At 43.4% G+C, this 23,632-nt stretch overlaps 1 protein-coding gene across 4 annotated transcripts in view; it reads left to right on the plus strand.

Moving 5' to 3' along the window:
* Positions 1 to 20,608, plus strand: part of LOC124307021 (uncharacterized) — a 100,674-nt gene extending 80,066 nt beyond the window's left edge. For 3 of the 4 annotated variants that reach the window (XM_046768302.1, XM_046768301.1, XM_046768300.1), the window contains exons 4-8: positions 14,587 to 14,815; positions 15,115 to 15,280; positions 15,416 to 15,694; positions 18,204 to 18,625; positions 19,105 to 20,608. In XM_046768302.1, the coding sequence (XP_046624258.1) occupies positions 14,587 to 14,815; positions 15,115 to 15,280; positions 15,416 to 15,694; positions 18,204 to 18,625; positions 19,105 to 19,246 (1,238 nt within the window). In that variant the 3' untranslated portion in view covers positions 19,247 to 20,608. The remainder of the gene's footprint in view (positions 1 to 14,586; positions 14,816 to 15,114; positions 15,281 to 15,415; positions 15,695 to 18,203; positions 18,626 to 19,104) is intronic. The other variant, XM_046768303.1, reaches the window with a different exon arrangement.
* Positions 20,609 to 23,632: the final 3,024 nt, after the last annotated feature.

The following is a 23,632-nucleotide window of genomic DNA, read 5'->3' on the forward strand; positions in this document are numbered from 1 at the left end:
GCATAAATGGAGTCAAGTTTTTCTTGTCGTAACGTGATAGCATTCGATCATCGGCCGTGCGCATTTACGTCGCGTGATTCGGGAAAATCTTTAGCTTACACATTTGACAAGGAGGTGATGGAGACATTCTAACGGTCGAAGAAAGCATTAAGCTGTCGTGACAGAGACGAGTTTTCCCTCTCAAATAGAGGAATGAACGAAGTATGATGGAAAATGGAGAAACGTCTCGGCGGATATTTTTCCGACGATTCGATCGTCTTTCGCGATGACGCGATATGGGCAATAAGTTTGCAATATTTCGCGCCGTAGAAAGCCATCGCTTGAAATTAAATCCGTCCAATGATTCCCGACCGCGGAGTTGATTGAAATGAATTTTTCTCGACTCGGGTAATCGATCGGGCGTTCATACCGACAGACGGCTCTGTTCTCGCGGGAACAAAGAAGCCGGGAAACCAGCCTAGACCGAAGGAATTAAGTGTATTTAGGACTGCGGGCCGTGGCCGTCTCGTTTTCGAGGCCGGTTCCGTGCTGGCTTTGGAAGTTGGAGCGATGAATTGCGGCCGGTGATTTTGGCCGAGTTCGGGTGGGTATTGTTTGACGTGGATGAGAGGAGGCTCGCATTAATTACGGTCATGTAAACCGGTGCAAAGTTGTCTCGTTAAACCGAGTCGCGAGCGAAAGGGGTCGCCGCTCTGTTTTCCTCGCGCTGCGCTCCTTCGGGAAGAAGTCTCTCGACGCGACGAACCTGCAGGTCTTGGAAATTTCAAGCGTCGATGCTGCACTGCTCGAGGGTTCCAAGTACTAGAGATTTACTGCTCGTCTCTCGTTTGTCCAGCCACCGAGCCAACTGCCGAGGATAAAACGTCGCTTAGGTCGGCTGCGGTTCTCCCACGAAGTTGTGGCAAACGCTCGAGAGAATCAGCCTCGAGTGGGTTTCGCTTCGCGCTCATTCACGCGTCGTTTTCACAGGTTGCCATCCCCGAACGCTCGGATCCTCTGGTTCTCCTCGATTCTACTTTTGCCGACCCTGAATCGCGGGACAAAAACCTCTTCGTCATGCAAGGAAATGAGGTGAAACAGTGCGTATACGCTTTAATTAAACAATCTAGAAAACATATACAATTTTGACCTCGAGCGTTTGCAGTATTATTTTTGCAACTTTGGCTGCACAAATTGGCATTTTCGGCAACTGGAATATACGGAAATAAACAAGTAACCTCTAGTAAATAATTTAGGTGATCTATGCGACGCAATCTTGAATATACGCAGACTGAGGGATAATCGGTCTTCAGTTCTGACACCCCATATTTCCTTACATCACGGACGGCTTCCCGAATATACATCAGCTTACTTGCCCGAGAGCTTGCTCTCGAAACCGAAGATCCTTTTTCTCTGTTCAATTTTATCGTTAACCGGTTGGATTCCGTTCGAGTATCGGTAGGAGAATTCAACGAGACTTCAAATTTGCACGAGGGAACGGCCAGATTTGAAAATAACTCGAAATGTCTGCGCGCCGTGGCGTTTTCAAAATTAGTACGAATCGAATAATTGTCGTGAAAAATGTAAAACCACACAAAGCTCCGATGCGATTGTTCTATTCGCAAATCAATTTATCGGTGTCGGACATTTATTTATTTTTTATCTCGCTTCGGCTGGCTATGTAATTTATATCATATAAACTGAACGAACGTGTGCCGAGGTTGAATATGTATTTGTAGCTATCCCGGCTACCCCTCGTAATTAACTTTCCGTATGATTAACTTGCGGTCCGTGCAAAACTCGTATATCGTTTTATTACTCACTGGCGGACATCGGAGTGCCGCTTATTAGACAGATTTTCGGTCGTTCAAATTGCCGTATAACATCGAATAAAAATGTTTCAACTCTTGCACATGGTACGTTAGTTTTCCTTTGATGCTTGTATACAGCAATTATCCCCTAGTCGTGCGCTATGGTTGCTCGCTTTTAATATTTGCATCGGATAAACCTCCCCACGATACTCCAAAACCCACCTTGCTCCAATTATCCACATGAAAACTTTCGTCTTGCTTTGGCTCGACTCTGGATCCTCCCAATCCGCGAAATTCCAAAATCTTGCTTCTCCGCGGAATCGCGAGGTGTATTGAAGCTGAAACCCAGGCAGCTAAGGGATGTCGCGTAAACCGGATGGCTAGATTCCCTGTTTACGTAGGTCAAGCAGTTGTGCAGTTGTCGGACGTGGAGTATGGTTAACTAGAAGCAAATATGCCCGGACTTGCGAAACGTTTGCGTAATCTACCGGGGCGCGCGACGAATTTGCATCTCTCAGGTGGTGCGGGAAGATTAAATTTCCCGGTAACCGAGTCGCTGGTTAATTGGAATTAGATGACGATGATAATGATCGCTGGAAAATGTACCTTCGTAACTGTTGTACAACCGCTGTTCCAACATCGTTCGCGAAACAAGATGAGCGCCGCAGGAATCGGAGCCGGAACTTTCAACCCTCGGCCCGATTTGGCCGAAACTGCCCCGAGCCACTTTGGACTGAATATTTAACGCAGTTCCTGGTATCAGTTTCGAAATATTGCAACGGCTCTCGCGCACCTTCCTCACCTTGACTCGCTCCTGCCAGCCCTGCACGGCTTAACACGCCTCTATACATGCATGCATTAAACCCGTGCCACATGTGCGTCTCGGCTGCTACCGTATGAATTTTCACTCCCCTATTTCCCGACCCGTTTTCCACATTATACATACACGTATGCATATACGTATCGAGGGCATGAATCGAAGCTCTGGCATTAAGGTTACTGCAGCACCCTCGTGTAACCCATTTCTGCCCTACTTCGGCGGATCATATCGGATGCTGGGTGAATTAGCTGTCACACGGGGGATACTCCTGCACCGCTGCACAGGCTCAAATGCACAAGTCAAATGGACTCCTTTCCCGCGGATGATGAAACTTTACCTACACAGGTATATTTTCCGATTCGTGATAACGTTTCATCGATCGTCAATTCCAACGGCTCTCGGTGTAACGATTTTTGCTTTCAGCTGTTATTTTTCATACATTTATCTACCCTCGGTTATGCCTGCACTTGACCCGGCAGCTGTAGTTTCGTTACGTAAAACTGATGAAAATTCTATTCTACACTCATAATTCAAGGGGTTATACATAATTTAAGTCTGACATACTGCACTCGGGGAGAAGTCCTTTGAGTTAACGCGAAGTCGCGTGTACGGATTTACTTTGAGGATACGGTGTGAATTTGTTTGAGGTACGCGTGTGCCTGTCTTGAAATCACTTCGAGACACGTAAATTCACTTGAATTTATTCGAGGTCGCGAAGTCTCATTTATTCGAAGTCACTTGAAACACGGTAAGCTAGCCTCGCTCGAGGCGATCCGAACGTCCGTCCTTTCAGTCGTAGTTTGCAGTCGTAGCCTCGAAGTGAAGTGTGCCGCTATCGCGGACCATTGACCGACTCGCCAATAAATTAAATTGGCCGGAAAGATGCGGCCTCGGATAGCGAAACAGCGGCAATACCTTCATCCAAATCGGCTACGTCAAGGGTTTGCTTCCCGTGTTCGGCGTCAATCTTGAATCTCGTATATATCCAGGAACATCCCTCAAGCAACCGAGTTAGCCGCTTTTCAGAGCACCGTAACACGGCTTGATATAATATGTTCCAAGGTCTGCCTGGCTTTCGCGGGATCGGAGCGCGGAGAAACATCGCGAGCTAATGTAAGTTTCGTCGCACGGTAATGAGAAGTTTCTAAAATTATCTCCTTCTCGTATCTCGCCGGCTCACCCTGAAGACGATCTTCTTGTTTAGAATTACTGTCAAATTCTTAACGGCCCTGCAGGATTTATGATAGTTCTCGAAGGCATATACGAGAGTTTTGTAATTAGTTAATTACGCTTTCAAAGTATCTCATAGCAGTGGACAGAGGCGGTTCGAATTACACGAATTTACGTTTCACGCGTGGACGTTCGTAGTTGATACGTAACAGGCCAAGTTCTACGGTTCGATTTAAAGCGAGGAGTCGGTTTCGTGATTATTTCATTCACCGTCATTGATATTATGCGCCGTTATATAAACCCGGGACTCTTTTGCAGCTTCTAGGATTCGCGATACAGTTGAAATTTAGCGTTATTGGTACCAGCTGTGCCGATATGCGTTGTGCTTTGCGTATAAGGTATAATTCCTTGAACCTCGTTTCAATTGACGAGCTTCGCAAAATTCACTCGAGATTTCATTGCCACGTTAGAAGATCTCTTTGCGGTATCGAATATGGTAATATATACGTTTCGTATTACGTCTGGGGTTTTTTTTTTTTTTTTTTTTGACATTCAGTCAATGATCTCCCATAAAGGAGTTGGTAACAACACCATTCGCGAAACTTTCACGTCACCTCGCTGACTCTTAAATCATGTAAAATTTATAAGAAAAAAAGTCTCGGTTCGAGGATTCTCTTGATATTTTCTCAAGTTTTGCCGACTGTTACGAACAGAGGGGAAAAGTGGCCGAGCTGGAAGATGAGGTGAAAAGTAAAAAGTTGGAGATTCAACGATTACCATCCGCATTTTGATTTTCCCACTTCTCTTTGCCCCGAGTTGAGATTCGCCCTACGATCCTACAAGCAAAATTACACCGAATTCCGGAAATGATACAACGATGTGAAAAGGTATGCGAAGGTGAGAGACGAGGAGTGATTTACTACCCAGTTCTCTGGTTTCTTAAGCCCGCAATATTCGTCTGCGGAGAAGAAGGATGACAACGGACCGAATGGAAGGAAAGTGCCCGGTAAAATTTGCCTCGTTGAGCAGGCGAGGAGCTCTTGTATGCAAGGGTGAACCGCCCCGCTTGTTAATTGCCCGTGAAGCTCGACGGGTGGGACTATTTAGCCGCTTTTAAAATGACGTAAAACCAGTCGTCCGAAGCGCCATGGCGCATTATACCTTGAGCGGGATAATCGCTGACTTTAAATTTAGTTCGGCAAGAAGCGTAGCCGTTGGTCGATCGACCGCGGGCTTCACTCTCTCTCTCTCTCTCTCTCTCTCTTTTCTCTCTTCTTCTTCTTCTCTCTCCACCTGCACCGGCAGCCCAAGCCCAAGCCAATTTATTCACTTTCCGATATTCAACAAGTGAGAATATATAAAAAATATACGTATATATACGAGTATACCCTAATACATACATATATACGTATGGAACGGGGGCTCCGCTCATCCGCTCATCCGCATATATGTATATATAATACACCACACTTGTGATTGATTTTCCGATAATAACTTTCGGTCCGACCTTGTGCGTGGCGGCTATATCTCTACACGTTTTGCATTTTTCACTAGGCTTATAATATATGCGTATATACAATATGTATTTATACGTAAGGTTCGCAAGGATTTTTCAAATCTTCAAGGAAATCGGCGAGTACAATATTGCGCCTCCGGGCTGCAGAAGAGATGAGAGCTCCGCGCGAAAAAGAAAGTAGAAAAAATATCTACCCGAATCGTGAAAATTATGGTAATTTAACGGCGAGCATGTTCAGCGACCTGTTGGCGATTGTCTGCGGTTCGCGTTCCGGGGAGAATTGCGTGAGTTATGCCAAACCGAGGATGAGGTAAATTAGAGCCGTATAACAAGTCGACGGAAAAATGATTCAAAAACTCTGCTTCGTACAGACCGACGATAAATCTTAACGACTGGTAAGCCACGTTGGGTATAATACAGGAAATTTCGTAATCTCGAATTTTTCCTCTTTCCCTCGTGACGGTCGTTTCACAGGCGTAGGTATACATATTCGTCTCTCGAGATTGTATGTAATATCATTCAATTTCTGGCTTCGCAGTATCTACTTCTGACGATGCGACGGAGCCTTTGAGATAATCGTTGAATAAAACCTGTAAAGAAAATCCGTTTAGTCTTTTCCCTCGGTCTGTTTTTAAACCGCTTTTCCTGCCGTACATGCGGTATGTACGATTATTATATACTTGCATGTATATACGGGGCAAAGATTCTGCAAACGCAGACCAAACACTGATTATTTTATTCAAAAGGGGTTACTCGAACGTGCAGAATCTTGATTTGCCCAATGCGGACGTGAAAGATGCACCTTTTTTCCATATAACACGCGGCAAGTATTCAGGCGTAGCTCCGTTCTCCATCCTCATGCGACGTTGCTGTCGCAGGAAAATTTTTCGGCAACGTGTAGAATATCGCCGAAGGGGTAAAAGTACGGGTTAAAAATTAATGGCTAGCCAAAAGAGGAAGAAAAAGAGGAGGAAGCAGAAAAAAAAATACCGCAAGTAAAAATACCGGGACGAAAAACACATCCTTCAAGACAAACGAGCGAACCTCTTACCTGCAAAAAGGGACTCGCAAAAAAGCAAAGATCGGACCTTGGAATAGCAGATTGAATTAATGTTACGAAAAAATTTTCACCGCGATATCAAATTCGAGTGTTACCATTATTTTGCCACATAAATCAAAAATAATTCCGCAACGGTGAATTCAGGATTTTTCCCAACTTCTTTGAAGCTCTTGAATCCCGGCCGAGACCCACGTCATAACTATTATACGTGTATACTGTATATAGATAATGCGAGATCTGTGGGATGAGAACTGCTGCAGGAGGTGAGTACAGCTGTACGTGTATACCCAGGGCCAATTATTGCGCGAGTTGATAGTACGAGGACCGAGGAGAGGGTCTCGGAGTCGCGGCAGGCGGGGCGAAAGCGGGGGTCTTTGTATATTTGGCTTTGTAGGGATCTGTTTGATTACATTCGCCGCTCTATTATTATCACGGCGCAGCCCGGAGCCTCCCGGTTGGCCAGATATTTCCCTAATTTATCCGTGACATCAGGTATGCGGAAAATTCTCCCTCTCGCTCATCCGACTTGACCTTGATCCGTCGGCGAGGCTGCAGCAGCCGGAGTTGCACCGCGTTCCATTTCGTCGTTCCGCGTTAAAATGACCCCCCCCCCCCTTCCCCTAGAAAATTGCAGTTCCACGTTTTCCCGCCTCTCGACAAAAGGGGAACCACCGCCTCTTTGCTCCTCTGGTGGTAGCAGCTTGCCCAACGCTACCCTTCGCAGCTTTACCCGACCCCATAAATTCTGCGACGGAGCAGCCGCGGGTCGCCGTTGTATTTCACCGCCTTCGAACAGTCCGCACTTACGCTTTGCTCGACGGACGACCGTCAAGGTTCTCGATAAATATCAAGGAGCGGTTTTTTTCCCACGCGAATATCTTCCTAGTCGTCGTTCTCATCTTTCCTTCGCAAAAGTTTCAGCCGTCTAACGAAAAGCTCACCAGTTGCGCTTTCGCTCGTTTCGTGAAAGTATTCGGAGGAAGTTGTGCGGTTAAAATGAAAAAGAGAAACAAGGAATAGAATAAAAAAGTACAACCGTCGAACCACAAACCTAATCTGTGTCCCGTTTCGCCTACGGGAAAGGAAAAAGAAACATTCGAGTATCGAATTTGCATTTCCATGCAAATTTTTGATCTTTGTTTTTGTCGTCGGAGAAAGGGAAACGATTTACAAAGACTCGTCGACGGGCTTTTTTCAAAGTTCCTCTGCTCTCTGGCGCCGAACACGATACATATATAAATGTGAGCGTTTCGCTTGTGCGAAAACAGAGAGAACAAACAGAGTGGCACGTTGCGCGTGTGTTCGCGCAGACTGGCAATAAGTATGGGCGATACGACGCGTTTGTGCGCACGACGAGTGTAGGTGGAACAATGAAAAAGCTGCGCTTCCTTCAATTTTTTGTCGAAAGAAAATCCACATTGTACACTGTACCGGCTGTTCTTTCATCTCATTCGCGGCCGCGAACTCGACTGTGTGCGCAGGCATATCTGTGTTGCGGAATGGCTTTCCGCTTTGGAGTTGCCAATCGAGCTTGTTCGAAGGAAAAGCAATACGTGCGAGTTGGTAAATTTCGAGGTACAGCAACGAGAGCGCAGCGCTGCGGACGGGCTTTTCCAATATTTTCCAATATCAATCCGCCGCTCTGTACACCGTTAATTAACTTATCAATTATCCGCTTGTCATAGCCGATTTTGCCGCAGTGAACGGCGAACGGGAAAACGGATCTCCTGCGAAAAATTCTTCCGATTGCGGAGAACAAATTGGAGATTAAAATGGACCCACGCCTCGTTCCGTATCTTCAAAGACGCGCATCCAACGAACAAGGTCACGAGGTCAAGTTCGTTTTACATCTTGTCCGACAGGTGATTTCTTCAACATTTTTTCTCCTCGCGTCTCTCGGCTGCCGGCTTTCGCGATACACCCTGTCAATATTTCAGCATTGATCGAGGGGCGCGTTTTTTTTTTTTCAACGGACATCCGAAGCGGGCAATCCCCGGAGTTTTGCCCGCGGTCAAATCTTATTTTTTTCCTCCGATTGTCTCGCTCTCTGATCCGATTGACGCTGTCGCGTCCGATTATGGTATCGGAAATCGAATTTGCGAAGAGTTATTGCTTCAGGAATTCGGAAACGTCATTTATGTCCGAACCCTGTGGAACGATCTTTACTTTTATACGAAATAACTGTTGCGCACAGCCACGTCACGTCCAACTATAGATGGGTCTTATACACGTACGTATACCGATTTTCCGTCTGGTCCGACTTTGATTGATCGACTATTACTCGACGCCTAAAAGCTGCATAGTAGTTTCATTCAAAGGGGCGATTCATTGAAATCAAAGTCGCGTATAACGCACGTACTGTGATCATTCTGTTCCCGTATTTTCCGCTACCATTCCATCTATAAAATACCGCGATATTTTAATACACCAAACATTATTCTTCGAGCGACGCGTAGAAAGAAGACAAATATTTGTAGTATATATGCGAAGGGAGGTCCGCGAGTTTTTCTCGTGCCGAAATTTATAATGTATAATATGTACCCGGTCTGTTTTCAGAAGCATATTGGCGACCGATACGACACGGGAAAGAAAAATTTGCCTGCCGAGATCGAGTCGCGATTGCGCAGGATTCGTGAGTTATAACCGCGCCCGGTGTTTCAAACCTAACGCTAAAAATCCCCCCCCCCCCCCCCCCCCCCCCCCCCTCTAATTGGACACCGGAGTCAAGATATTATTGATTTCCCCGTCGAATATCAGCGGTATAATATCCACGATTCGAAACGCGTCACCTCGAGGCCTAATCCCAGTTACCAAATCGCCAGTCACATTCACACCCAGTCGTGAAACTGCGGGGATATTTCGAGGAAGATAAGCCACTGCTAATCTCGGGACAATACCTTACGCCGGATTTGGCTGCTTCATCTCCTCGAGATGTCTTCCTCGATCCTCCGATTCACTCTCCGACCGCCGCAGAACTATACGGCTAATGACGGGTCACCCGTCCGACGATAATCGGCTTTGTAGTAGACTCGTCGTACTCGACGTTGACTACCAGTTGCCACCGACTCGGTTTGTGCTCGCTAATCTACGAGCTATCCGATGTTTTATCCACTCCGGCTTTGTCCCTCTTCTCGTTTCTCGTTGCGTGTTTCTTTTTTCTTTTTTTTTTTACATTTTCGCGAACAAAACCGCGAAACGTTAGACGAAAAACGGGCGTTCAAAATGTGCGAAAAGAGAAAGAAAAAAAGAATTCTGTGCATCCAACCACCGTGTTTTTTCTCTCCCTGTTTTCATTTCTTACCTTTATGATCATAATTTCCTCCTTTGCACCGAGGCGCCTGGGAGAAAAATTCATATCGAATAACTGCGAGTCGGACGGAGAGATTAAAGTCATTTTTTTGAACGTGCCTTGCCGAAAATTTCTTTACTGTTTAAAGAAAAACGTATTTTTTCTTTCGTTTATTTAACAGAACATTTTTCATCGATTACTTCTTTCCGAGTTTTTTTCTTTTTCTCCTTTTAGTCGATCGATAAAAAAAAATTAATCAATTCGTCTAAAGCTCAACGAAATTATTTGAAAACAGAAATTAGCCACAAACACAACCTTTTTCTTCTCGAGTGCAAGATATACGCGAATGTGTGAATCTCAATTTCAGAATATTGATCAAAACATACAGTGAATTCGATTACAAGTATAAGTTCCATACATCTTCAAAAATACCCTGTTAATATAGCCTGTAGTTACGATCTTGTTCATACCTCTACTCACCTGTGCACACGGCTCAATTAAAAGTTTCCCTTATAATTTATAACGTTGCAGCAGCTCCCCGGGCGAAACTCGACAACAATTTATCGTAAATGTATCATTACACAATTTCGCAATATCATCAACTTGGCAAAAAGCTCAACTTATACCTACACTGTTAATTGTGACGCCGTAATCGGCCCGTATAATTTCTCCTGCAACAAAATTTGGCAAATGTTTTACCAAAAAAAAAAAAGAAAAAACAACAAAAGCGTAGTAATTTCCCGCCAATCAAAGAATAATTACTAAATTTTCTTCAATCTCGAAAAAATTAAGGTAAACTTCGTACGATAAAATACGTGATTTGACTTTGAGTGAATAAAAATGACGACACACTGGTACAAATAAATGACAAAAATCTTTAGCTCGACTCGGCAACGCATCGGCAGCATCGTCGAAGTTTCTTTTTAAAAGTCCAACCCTGCACCACCGTCCGCCGGTTCATCGCGGAATTTGGACCTCCGGTTTCACCGTCGTCGCGCCGTCTTCCTCGGCGAACCCAACGTGACCTCAACGCGGGGGACCGAGAGAGGCGGCCCATAACGGGGGCTGCAGTAGGCTCGGGAGGGGAATCAATACGCGAACACGGGCAGAGGAGAGGCGGCCTCCCGCAGCGGCGGCGAGCCGTCAGGGCGCCAGGTCGGGAGGTCGCCAGGATGAACCGCCGCCGCCGCCAAGACGGCTGCTGCAACCCGGTTCCGCCGGAGGCCCTGACCCTCCGAGTTACGTCACGAACCCTGTCCGCAGACGATGACCCGAGGTCAGAGAGCGGCTTTTTAAAACACCAAAGGGCTGCGAGTGCCGAGGGATGGAATATTTCGTTCGCTTCGTCGCGAATCACCTACCGGTCTTTTCTTTTCTGTTGGTTTTCTTTTTTCTTTTTGATTTTCTTTATTTGTTTGAGAAAAATTTTGGTCTGCTTCAGCTGCATGGTTGTTTTTTCAGTCAGAGCGAATCGGCTCGTCACCGGAAACGAGAAAGAATCTGTAAAGGAACTGGTTACTTCATTTTTTCATTCTATCCCTGGGGGACTACGGTGAATACTATGAACCCAAAAACGTCAGAACCGGATCAAAGACAACAGAGTTCAATCCTTTTCGAACGTTATAATAATTAAAGATTTTCCTAAATCAGCGGCATTTTACCGTTAACTGTTGCGTCCGTCGAATATGCTCAGATTCATTTCTACTGCACGGTAGGCATGTTGTCAAATTAACGTTCACTGTCGTTGCCGCGAATCACAATGCTAGAGATTTTTTATACGGTTTCTGTCTCTGTCCCTAACTTTTGATGCGGACTGTGTGGTGGCAAGGCTATTCATCCTCAAGCGTATTGTAGAAATCGTTGGCGTAGGTTGCAAGTTTCGTAATTTTTCTTATCATCGTTCAAAAATTTTCCAAACAACTTGTAACCCTTGTAGAAAATCGAATGTTTTGCAGGCTTTAGAGGGCTTTAATACCATTGGCTTAATGTATATTCTACGACGGTCAAACCCTCGTTCTTTTCATTTCCAATGATAAAAAACGAAACATCACTCGGATATAAAATTTTGCTTAATTTGACTTGAAAATACAACGGTAATTCGTTTATACTTTGAGACAAAACTGAGCTAACAGAATGTTTCACAACGACACATACATGCGGCTCTTCGAATTACGTACATTTTCTTTTTAGGTACACAGGTATTCTCTTAAAACCGAGGGTATTATTGTTATTATTTTCATTTTTGCAAACGAGGACGAGGTGTGGGTTGAAACAAACAGCGTCGTTACATGGAGAATTTTTGGGGCGCGCGCGGTGCTTGTTCAGCCCTTGGTGCGTATAATGCGGGGTAAAAGTAGCCGCGAGGGTAAAAGCACTCGACGTTTCGTTGCGGCCATGATGAAATATCGCGAAACCGAATCAGCCCAGGGGCTCTGCTCCTGCATCCGGTACGGTGCACGGCTCCTGCTGCTACCTCTCATCGTACAGTCGTCAATATTTTGACGCAGTTGAACAGCGGTTCCGGGCATCGTCCAGAGGCGCGTTAAAATCCCACATCGGTGTAAATCGATGTATCAGAGGACATTAGCGGGTAACGATATTTGACGGACAATATTGATGTATGAGGATTGTCGGTTTTTCATTTCTCTGTGAAAAGAGATGCAGCTTTGTAATTGGTACAGCATTGTCCCTGTTCTGCACGAAACGCGAATCACAATTTTTTCTTTTCGCATACGTAATGTAGAAATATCATCGTAAAACGACTCGAATTTTTAATACGCAATGCAAATGAGCCAGGGTGACGAAACGTGAGAAATTGAATCGAGTAGGTATATATTGAGAATTCGGTCTTTGCGCGTGCGAAAAAATTTATTCGCGAATAAAGCAGAAGAATCTGAAAATAATTAGGTAGCATTCGTTCTTTTATCGATTAAATGAAAATAAAGACAAATACACCGGATTGAAAACGTAAAAAATATTACCTCACCCATACTGACCCAATCTCTCAGTTGGATATATCAGAAAGTCAGCGAAACTAAAACAAAAATACGAAACAGAAAAATAGGGCCCGATTATTTTTTATGTTTCTCTGCTTCGTAAACGTACTGTATATAAAAATTGAATTATTTATTTATTTATTTTTTTTTTCTAGTAAAAACCTAATCAAGTAAGAGCCGAAATAAGGGAGTGAAATTTTGGTGCTTCTCTCGTCTTTAAGCGTCTGGATTTCCATCCATGTTACACGCTGCGAATTACACGGTCGTATTACGGTTGTAATCCACCTCTGGCGATATTACTCGACCCCGTAAAGGATCAGGATCGGTTTCGTACGCCGAGTGAATATCCCCTCGTTCCGCTTCTTCAGCCTTGGCGCGAAGCTGCGGAGTAAAGAATTTAGGTGAAAAAGCTAGAGACGGTACGAAGGCGGAAAAGCGGGAACCTGCACCTATTCGGTGTTCTTTATTTTATTGTGCGTGACTAAGAGGAACCGGGAATGGAGAGTGCTAGAAGTGTGCCCGGACAAAGCCTCTGCAAAGAGAAAGAGAGAGAGAGAGAGAGAGAGAGAGAGAGTGAGAGAGAAAGAGAGAGAGAGAGAGTCCCAATGGGTGGAGACTATCGATTGGCTGTTTGTCGCCTTGCGGTGTTTATTTTTTCTTATTATCATATACATTTTTTCACTCATCCATTCACCTTGCTTCTCATTTTTTCAATCGTTAGATACTGCCGTGGCAAGAGATCTCGACGGAACAATTCGCTCCTTGATTTTTTCCAGTCCTTCAATCTTTGATCGATGCGAAGTGCCGGAAGCAAGGGGCACCCTCGAGCCCTGCACGGTATCGACTACTTCCACTTCCGCTCTATCTTTGCCTTCTTTCCATTCTCGTCTCCGCCGCCTCCCCAGCTCGATCTTGAACTATTTACTTCGTTTAATTTCGGGTCTTTCGGTAGCTCATCAACCGATCAAGAACAAATCGTGCTGTTACATTTGGTCATATTAACGTTACGTCCGATCGTCAATCCGACGATTGCTATAAAAACACCGTGAATAAAAAATAACGATAAGTCTACGAGACGCATAATAAAGTTTCACCGTTCGCACGCCGCAAACTTCTTAATATCTTCTATACCGGGTCATGCCTGGTGGCTGGGGGTTGATAAAATGGCCATTCGATCCCTCGGCTTCCCCCCGACGTTCCTTCCGTTTCCGTTTTTCTCCACCGACCTGGCATATCTGCCACTATTCCCTCTCCTCCCGTCGGTTATATATACACAGCTGAGATTGACGCGTTTGTTTTCCCATTCCCCACTCGACGTCGCTCCTCGATTTTAATCTACCGTGATCCAGGCTCCGCGACGCGACGCGTGTGTCACGTTGTATCGTATACGTGTACGCGATATCTACACTTGCGGATGTATGGGAACGAGGATCGATAGACAAGTGCTCTCCGGCACACTCTAACTATTGCGGATGATGTACGCGGCCGTTTTACAGTTACTCGTAAACCACGTAGCTGGAAATGACTCCGGAGGAGATTTGACAACGACAAAGATTCCAACGACGGTTTGCGAGTCGCGTTTGACCTGCATTTGGAACTTGGTCCATTATTGCAGGAAGGCAGGAAAGCACATTAGGTGGCAAAAAGAAAAAAAAAAAAAAATCACCCCACTATTCTAACCGAGCGATATTTAATTTCGAGCGACCTCTTTCCTTGTATTTTTTCCTGTATATCGATTCGATGTGAAAAAACTAAAACCTCACAGCTTGCGCTAAGTTTTCTGTACTCATTTAATCGCGCAATTGACCTGGAACCATCTGCTGCAGATCGCTTAGCCTCATCTCCGAATTCATTCCCCGCAATAGCTCATTTTAGAATTGCTAATCGTCGCCAGGTCGATTGTTACTCGTTATTTATTCGGTGCTTTTGTATTTTTTACTTCCAGGGATGGGGAGCGTGGGTAGCAACGCGACGGGGACGACGGGGCCGTCGGCGACGACGATGGGATCACCGAAGGTGGCGTCGGTCCCAGAGCCGCCGCCGACCCTCAGCGAAAGAGAACAGCTCAAGATCGAGTTCTACAAGACTTACGACGTGATGACCGGCGTTCGCATCGCCGCTACCCTCGGGGGATTCTTCGGTCTGATGGTCATACTCGTTGTGTATAAAAGCAGGTACGGGAACCCCGTCTTCTTAATATTCCGTAAACGATCAATCGACGCATCGAGATTGTCCGACTGAAACCAATCAAAACGTCACCACATCCGACCGAAGCTACATTTTTGTTCCACTCAACCCCAGCGGATGGGCAACCGGAGCTGCGCTTGTATTCCTACACGCGTATTGAAAAGTCAGCTTCCGTTGCCTGTCTCCTGGGGTTCGCAACGAGTGGTGAGTTTTGCAGGAAAACTCTCGGCACGAAGAGAAACGCTCGTTATACTCTCCCAATTATCTTCTTCTCCCCTCGATGCAGATGTAAGTCCAGCAAGCAGCTCGAGGACCCTCAACTCACGGCGGCTGCGGCGGCTGCCGTGGCGGAAGCCGAGGCCGAGGAAAGGGCGCTTGCAGCAGCCTTGGAGGCGATCGCCAGGTTACCGCCAAGGCCGGACCGCGGGCCGAGGCGCTCCTTGTGCGTCGAGGTAAATCCAGCTCATTCTCAGCCAGTCGGTACAATTTCTCGGCAGTAACCTCCTCGACGAGAGGTGGGAGAGTTTTGAAAATTTTTAAAAAAAAGGCGGGCAAGATACACGACGGTTTTGTAATATCTTCCACAGGCGAGCTCGTCGCGCGCTGCCGCGGTTCCGAGGTTTGCGTCGGTCGGCGGAGGCGGCGGATACGACGCTCTTCTTGCGCCCCCGATGCGACATCCACGGTTAGCAATTTCGGGCGATCATCGTCGCTGCAGTTCCGTCACCTGCAGCAGCACGGCAAGTAGCTACCTCGAGCGAAGAGGATCCGCCATGACGATGCCATGCCTTCCACCGCCTTCTAGGTTCCCCAGGCACGCCGCTTACGACGAACCCTGGGATCTCTACTACCCGATCGACATCCAGGTGAGACCTCCATTTTCGGGTTCCACTTTACATCTATATCGGTGGACAAGATAAGGGAAGCTTATTCGACGGAAGGAATAAGCCTCTCGCTTTTTTTTTTCTTCAGGGATACTATTTCGTGGGCGAATCAGTGGAATTAGATAAATGCGCCTGCGTTTATGCAATTCGGGGTACAATATAACGAGAAGCGCCTGCATTTCGGCAACTCGGTGTACATTTTACCGATAGGCATTTGTTTCACGGTTAGACGATTCGTTGGAGAGTGGAGGAGTCGGTCGATCGTGAACAATGAGACGAATACCGATTGGTACGATGTAATTCGTGTTGTCGAAGTGTAGGCGGATTTTGTTGAAGTGTAGTCTTAATTGCATAAACGCAGGCGGGTTTGTCCTACGTTAAATTGGCCATCTGATATTTCCATGAAATAACCGAGGATACGCGTGTACATTGTTATAAGGCTTCGACATTCCACATCCTCGTCGAACCGAGACACAGCGTTGGTGTATTATAAACTTGAAAGCAGATTTTTACCTACTTTGCAATCCGGAGGATTTCTTATTGAAAAATTCCCGCCTTCAGACATTCGGATTTAAGAAGTTTAAAAACATCGGGAAGAGAATTTCTGTCTCTATTTCCTAGCGGTGGACCAGTCGCTCTTTATATGTATACAGCCCAGTATAAAATGTCCCCATGGAACATGGAATGCGATGAAAAAAAAAATTCCGCAAGCTTTGCTCTCTGTGCAAATAACGTGCTTTGGTTCCATTTTGTCGCAATATTGCGACAAGAATTTAAACGCGTTATGAGAAAGAAAATAAAAGAAGAAAATTAAGAAAACCACGTCGTTAAGATAATCCGAATACTTCGTAACTCTATAAATATCCTTCTGCTAAATCTCTCAATTCAGAATAAAAAATTCGGCCAATAATTATAATCTATATTCTCGCTCAGAGATTATACTTGGCTTTGAATATCCGTATTCTAGGGTATTTTTTCCTGACTTGGTTAATCTCATTCTAACCGACCAAAACTTCCCCTGTACAAGATAGGCGTATAAAAAATTGTTAAGAAACTTAAATTGAGTTACCCACCCTCAAACTTTACGTACGTCTCGCTACAATTTGTTAGAAAACCAGGGTATAAATATACACCGTGAGGCGCCAGAGTGGAACTTCCGCTTCGGTTGATATCAAGCCGGAAATATCATCCGGAGTCCACGAGTCTCGGTCCTGCAGTTTCACGTCACAAACTTTTTTCCCTCGTTATACTTCGTACGAAACGTACCTCGTAAAATAGCTTCGACGCTCAGACTGTAGAATTTCTGGGAAATTGAATCAGTTCGGGGCTGTTACGAATCGGGATAAGCCAGTTATATTTGATTAAATCTTCCGCATTTGGAGTTTGTTCACGAGATATTGACATTTCATTACAATAGTGGCCCAATTTGTATAATTACAGAGATTTGTCTTGTATAGATATCAGTTTGAGAGAGATCAGCTAAATTATAAAAATCCTTGTACATACAATTACATGTGAGTTTTATTCCGGCGGATAAAAATTTGACACCACACGTCACTTTGAAAAATATTCGACCATGTTTAAGGTTTGTCTCACATAAATGTGAGTTCTGGCAAACTCTGCTCGAATCATACAAAAGTTTCACAAATTTCACGTGAAACAAGTAAAATTCGCATATGATTTACAAGGATTTTCATAGAGACAAGTTACAGACTTTTTACCAGTTTAATACAAATGTTGTACAAACATATGTACGGACTCTAATTGAACAGAGGATAAATTGCAAAATTTGCACCGGAACGCGTGGAATTTAATCATTCCATTATGAAATAGTCGTACATTGGGTCACATTATTATATTCGTAAGCTACGAAGATCTTTTTAAACATGTAAAGACAGCAAATAATGGATTCGTTAACAAAACCTTTGATTCGGATACACGATTTGAAATCGATTCGTTTCATTTAATTGTACAACGATTCATGCTATTCAGAGGACTGTTTCTTATTTGACATTCAATTCGTTATTGCCATCGGTTGTACAAAATCAACACAGAGCAACCTTGAAAAATCAAATTAATCACTTAAAAGTGGTTGAATTGTAAAAATAAGCTTTTCGGAAAAAACTTGGAAAACAATCTTAAGAATAAAACGAACCATCCTAAAGTGAAAGCGAATCTACTAATCTTTCTTCGTAATTTTGAAGCGATTTGAAACGATGAATCGATAACCAAGCTTTTTTCATTATCGGCTCGAGTATTTTCCATTTTTGCGCTTTCGGTGAGACCTCCGTGTGTGATATTACCTTACGAATATAATACAACTCGATAAATGCTAAATATTTCCAGGCGACAAAGCTGCCCAAAGTTTTCAAGTTCGCGACTTGACCCTGAAATATCTAGGACGGTGAAAAATTCGCCCCCGTCTCTCGATCCTCCGCCCCTCCGTCCCACCCCCCATAAATCTCTCCTCTCCTTTTGCCAAACGCTGCAGGTGATCCAGCCGACCCCCGACATGTCCCCGTGCGGAAGCGAGGCTGGCCTCTACGCCGGGGCGATGGGAATGGGTCCCCCGGGTCGTCGGGCGCCCTTGGCTTCGATGGGTAGCGTCGACCCGCCCGACCCGGACTCCAGGTCACTGGGTTCGGATTCAGTCTTCCTCGGCGAGGAAGAGCTCGACGTTATGCGAGAGGACTGCGAGTGCCTCGACACCGAGGACGAGGTCTCGGGCTTCTCGACGGACTCCGACACTCCGGGGCCGAGCTGTCGACGATTCTTGAGGGTTCCACCCAGGCGGAGACAGCTACCGGAAAGATGGGACGGCGCCGCTGGTTGCGTGCCCAGGCGACGAGCCAGCGCGCCTCCGAGACCCTGTAGAACCTGCCTTACGATCAGCGCTTCCGTCGAGACGCCGAGGTGAGGTATACCGAGTATTTTACGTTCCATGTTTTTCAAATTCTTTTCTTTCAACGTGCAATAAGCTCCTTGTTTCGGGGGTTGATCATTCCGCGTCGCAGCTTCATTTCTACACACTCGACTTCGCCGTTCGAAGTTACTCGCACAATTTACATATGTGAAACAAGGTGCGAATTGAATTTTGTTTTCTAACCAGGACGAAGTAGAGTTTGAAATAAAAATTAAACTTTCATTCTGTTTCCCCTCAATTACGTAATACAAAAATGTTACTTCTGTTCGGACTACCTAACTACGTAAAAGCACAAATGCGCACGATTTTAAATAACGTCACAGTATGGTCAACCCCCCTTCGTTGTTTAATTATAAAATTGAGAATCTTACGAGGGAAAAATCGCCCGTGAAAATTAGCGTTGAAGTAATGAACAATGTGAAGAGAATGTGTAATACTGGGAAGAAATGGAAGACGTTGATATTGTCAGATCGCCGCCCACGGCGTCAACGACGAGCAGCAGCAACAGCACCGAGTCGCCGCCTCACACACCCCCGATAGAGCTGAGGCATCGGCCCCCGGTAACTCTGCCATCCGCGCCGCCCGCCTGGTCCCAGGAGACGCTTTTTTAATTACATTTATTCGTGCACAGGCAATTCGCAGGGTTGAATTTAGGGTACGTACAATATCTCTCGCAGTCGATGCGACGCACACGATTTACCCCTCTTTTGTATTATGTGTATATATATATATATATATACACAGGCACATGGTATGTACGATACATCGATGTGATCATGTTTTCCTGAATTCAGATATTCGGGATGAAGAGAAAATGATGTAGAAAAAAAAATTAAAACCGGAGGGTATTGTAGGACGAAAACGAACGACAGACGAACGAAATTGTATCGCTCGCAAATGGCGGAGAGGTAAAGAGATATATATTTCAATTGTTATTTTTGATGGGAAAAAATTTGTTTCTTTTTTCAAGCTATTTTACCTTTTTATGAAAAATTTCGCCCTATTGTCGCAGACTTCGCCTCCCTGCATTAACTGTACGTAAATTCGATCCTGCAGGATATTTTCAAATACGTATAATATGTGTAGATACATTACATACATTACATACGCATATATGTGGGGTGGCCTGTAGGGGTAAATGCTAATTGAATTCAGTCCGAACAAATTCCACGCTCTATACGCATACATATAGGTATATATTTTTCTTCCAACTATGCGTACAGCCGCTATCTGGGGTGGAAAAAACTTTCCTCGGTTAAAAATAAACTATAGGTATGAAAATATACGCTTATATTTTTTTTTTTTATAAAGTACCCGCCTGTACCGATGAAAAAATGCTCATCACGTAGCTACCCGTATGATTGAAACTGCGGGATAAATTTACCGGAATACCGCAGATTATGTTACGCTGAGAAAGAAGACGGATATAAAAAACACATCCCTTGTTGTTGCTCGGCGAAGAATTGAATTAACGACAATGACTTTATACTTTGGGTAAATTCGTTTCGTTCGTAAAGAGAAGTATATATGTTGATTACGCCACAGTTTCACCCGACTTCATGCGTAATAAGATTTTCTTGAAAACTTGGCCACCCTCACTGTATATATAATCATTTAGCGTCGTTGTTCAAGACTGTCTAACGAAATAATATTGTATAATGTGTAATACGTAGCGGCATTAAAACGAAGTGAAGATAATTTGTTAATGCTGAAAAATGTGGGGGGAGAAAATGAGAAAAATTGAATAATCGCCATGAAACAGCATTACTATGCAATAAACCGTACACTAATATTACATTACGCAATTAACGCGATACACGCGACACACCAACACTGGTTTTCTCATTTATCTATACCCGGATGATTGAATCGTTGCGATGAGGTTGCAACACGTGTATAATTCACAACACTGAGAGAAATTTTTAGTTCCGGTTAACGCTCAGTCCTCAACTATTTTCATTTTTTACCAGAATCGAAAAATATAGTTCTAGGTAGAAAATGAAAAATATTTTTATGGCTGTTACCGGAAAGTCTAGTATGCGTTACTGTTCTTTCTCATTACGATCACTGTTACTATATTTTCTTGTAACTTTTGCAAAAATTTAATGCTTGTGCAAGAATAAATTGACGTCAAAGCCTTGTTTAACTAAAAAAGTAGAGCAAACCTCAGAAGCTGATTTTGCGTTGCAGTTACCAAAAAAAAGATCGGCAATAGCGCAAAATGGTTACGTGTACCACATTTTTCGTAATTCCAACAATTTTTCTAGTTACTGTAACGAATGAAATTTTTCTCATTGCAATCCACGCGCATAAACGAAAGTGCACATAATTATGCAAAAAATATTCGCGTGCTCTCACAATCAGCTCTGTCATTTTAACAGGTGATTATTTAAATTCTTTCTTTTTCATTCTCAACTTTTCACCCGCGTCGCTTGAAAATTTCTTTGCATTGTCGAACACGTGGGAATCCCGCAACTTTTGCACGAAGGGAATCGAGCCGTTATAACCGCGACAAGTTCGACTGGCGCAAGCACAATTCGGCTGAGGCTAGTCGGACGCGGGTGTCCCGGAACTATTTTCAATAATGCCGACATCGGGTGGAGCATAAAGAGCTTCTGGGATTGGGGCGATGCGGTCCTTGGGTTAAGAAGGCTTACCACCCTCTCAACCCCCGCAACGCGATTCCGCGTCGGTTGGAATCCAAGGGTGAGGAGCTGTTCGGTATTGGAAATATTTGATATTGCGACCGTGCTCTCGTCTATCCGGAATAGGAATTCCCGTCTGTTATATATATATTCCCACACATACCGCGCTGATAACAACGATAAATTTCACCCGCGACAAACGAATCCCTTACATTGTGCACAAATTTTCACCAAGTTCTCCGCGTTGTTCATTTTCGCTCCCCTAACTTTTGAAAAACGAACAAAGAATAATAATGATAAGAAAAAAGGAAAAGAAAATTATGAAATAGGAAATAGGGCGTATGATCCGCAGATTTTACGCCTTCCGTTCCATCGACTGTCTGGTCTGTTATTGATGCACATAAATTCCCTCCTGAACACATCGCTAAACTTTCCCCGCGATCCATTAGCAGCTTACGACTTGCGTGTTCCACCTTTTATAATATTATGTATGCATCTCGCAGCGTGTTACATTTATAGTTGGGTATACATAATGTGTACAAGGCACGTTATACGTTACGGGAAATTCAAAAGCCAACTTGTAAAGGTATTTCTTTTTTTAAATTTAAATTGTTTCTTTCTTTCCCCGTGTAATCCATCGACACCGCATTAAAGTCAGCAACAATTTTACCGCAATATAAAATTTCCTTGAAAGAAGATCGGTGAAAACGTTTGAATTTCGAAAAAGCTGTTGTTCCGAAAGAAAGAGAGTGCATTGATCGGGCATCGGATCCAACAAAAATACAAACAGACACTTGATATAACACGACGAAATATTCCTGCAATAAATGAATTGATGGTGTGTAATATATAAATGTAAGAATAAACTTGTTTAGGATGGGGAGAGACGAGAATAAAAGTAATAATATTGATAATATTAATATGAAAAACAAAAGAAAACAAATCACTATAATATGGAAATAAGTAATTATTTTTGTACAAACGTGATGATAATCAAAGCCGTAAACTCCCAGGTTGGGCTGATACGGTAGCCTATTTATAATTTTTTTAGATAATAATAATAATAATGAAAATTCGATACATGACATATAATATATATATACCTAACTATATAATAATATATATATATATATATACACACACGATACGTATGATATACATATACATGTATACATGACGTGTAATATAGAAAGTAAAAAGTAATATGATATAACGTACTAATAAAAAATAATTCCCATATAGCTAAAGTATATTACAAACGCAATGAAACACGTATAGAGAGTTGTGTCGATTCCTTAATGTATGATTTCAATGAAACAACTATAGCGGTCAGTGTAAATCGTGTAATTATGTAAATCGTAAGTTTCAATCCGTGTTAAAAAAAAAAGAAGAAATTGCGCAAGAACGTACGTAATGAACGGCGATTCGCGTATTATTATTATTATTATAATGTAAATACACAACGTATATGCGTATGTAAAGCACAGAATATATATATATATACATATATACACATTCGTATAGACATATGTAACCGCAAGCATATTATACACATGGAGGTACCTGCAGCAGCGTATTAACTCGGATGAATATGTACATACCTATACGTTATACATATATGAATGTACCGTATATTGGATCTATTTGTGTATCTTGTAAATTGGGTGTATAACTGTATGTGTCTGTAACTCTTCGTATAGTAGGTACTATGTACTGTTTACATCAGAGAGTCCAACCACACGATTCGACATTCCAAACTCTCGATTTCATCATCCGATAATCTTCAAGCTGATCTCTGACCTGAACGCGGGGTCGCGGACAGATTGCGTCGCGAATATTGCAAGATTTTTCACGTTTCTTTTTTCTTTTAATAGTTTTGCTTCACTGGTCAAGGAATTGTTCGTAAAAGTTTGAAAACGCGAAAGATCTGATTTTTTAATTCGAGATCAGGTTTAACGAGTCGATGATTGGCTCTCTCTGTCCTAATATTTTCATTTCCGTTTATGACTTTTTTTTTTGTATTATACACGTGTAAAACTCAAAGTGAGAAACAGAGATATATTATATGAAAAAAAAACTATTGTTCTATAGTGAGATATGTTTGAATGATAATGATAATACTATTGTAAAACGTGTAGTTAGGTGTAAATATTTATAAAAATGTGAAATTAATTTAGTTATATAACGTTAATTAATCCGAAAATCGATAACACGACAATTGTAACTAAGCAAAAAAATCAGAAATACTAAGAAAAAAGGAAACACGCAGGAATCAAGCAAACCGAAAGAAGATAAAAATCATACCTCTAAAAGACGCGAGCCTCACCTTATTCATCGCCAATATTCTATAAT

This window comes from Neodiprion virginianus, chromosome 6 (assembly GCF_021901495.1).
Source record: "Neodiprion virginianus isolate iyNeoVirg1 chromosome 6, iyNeoVirg1.1, whole genome shotgun sequence".
NCBI classification, from domain to species: Eukaryota; Metazoa; Arthropoda; class Insecta; order Hymenoptera; family Diprionidae; genus Neodiprion; species Neodiprion virginianus.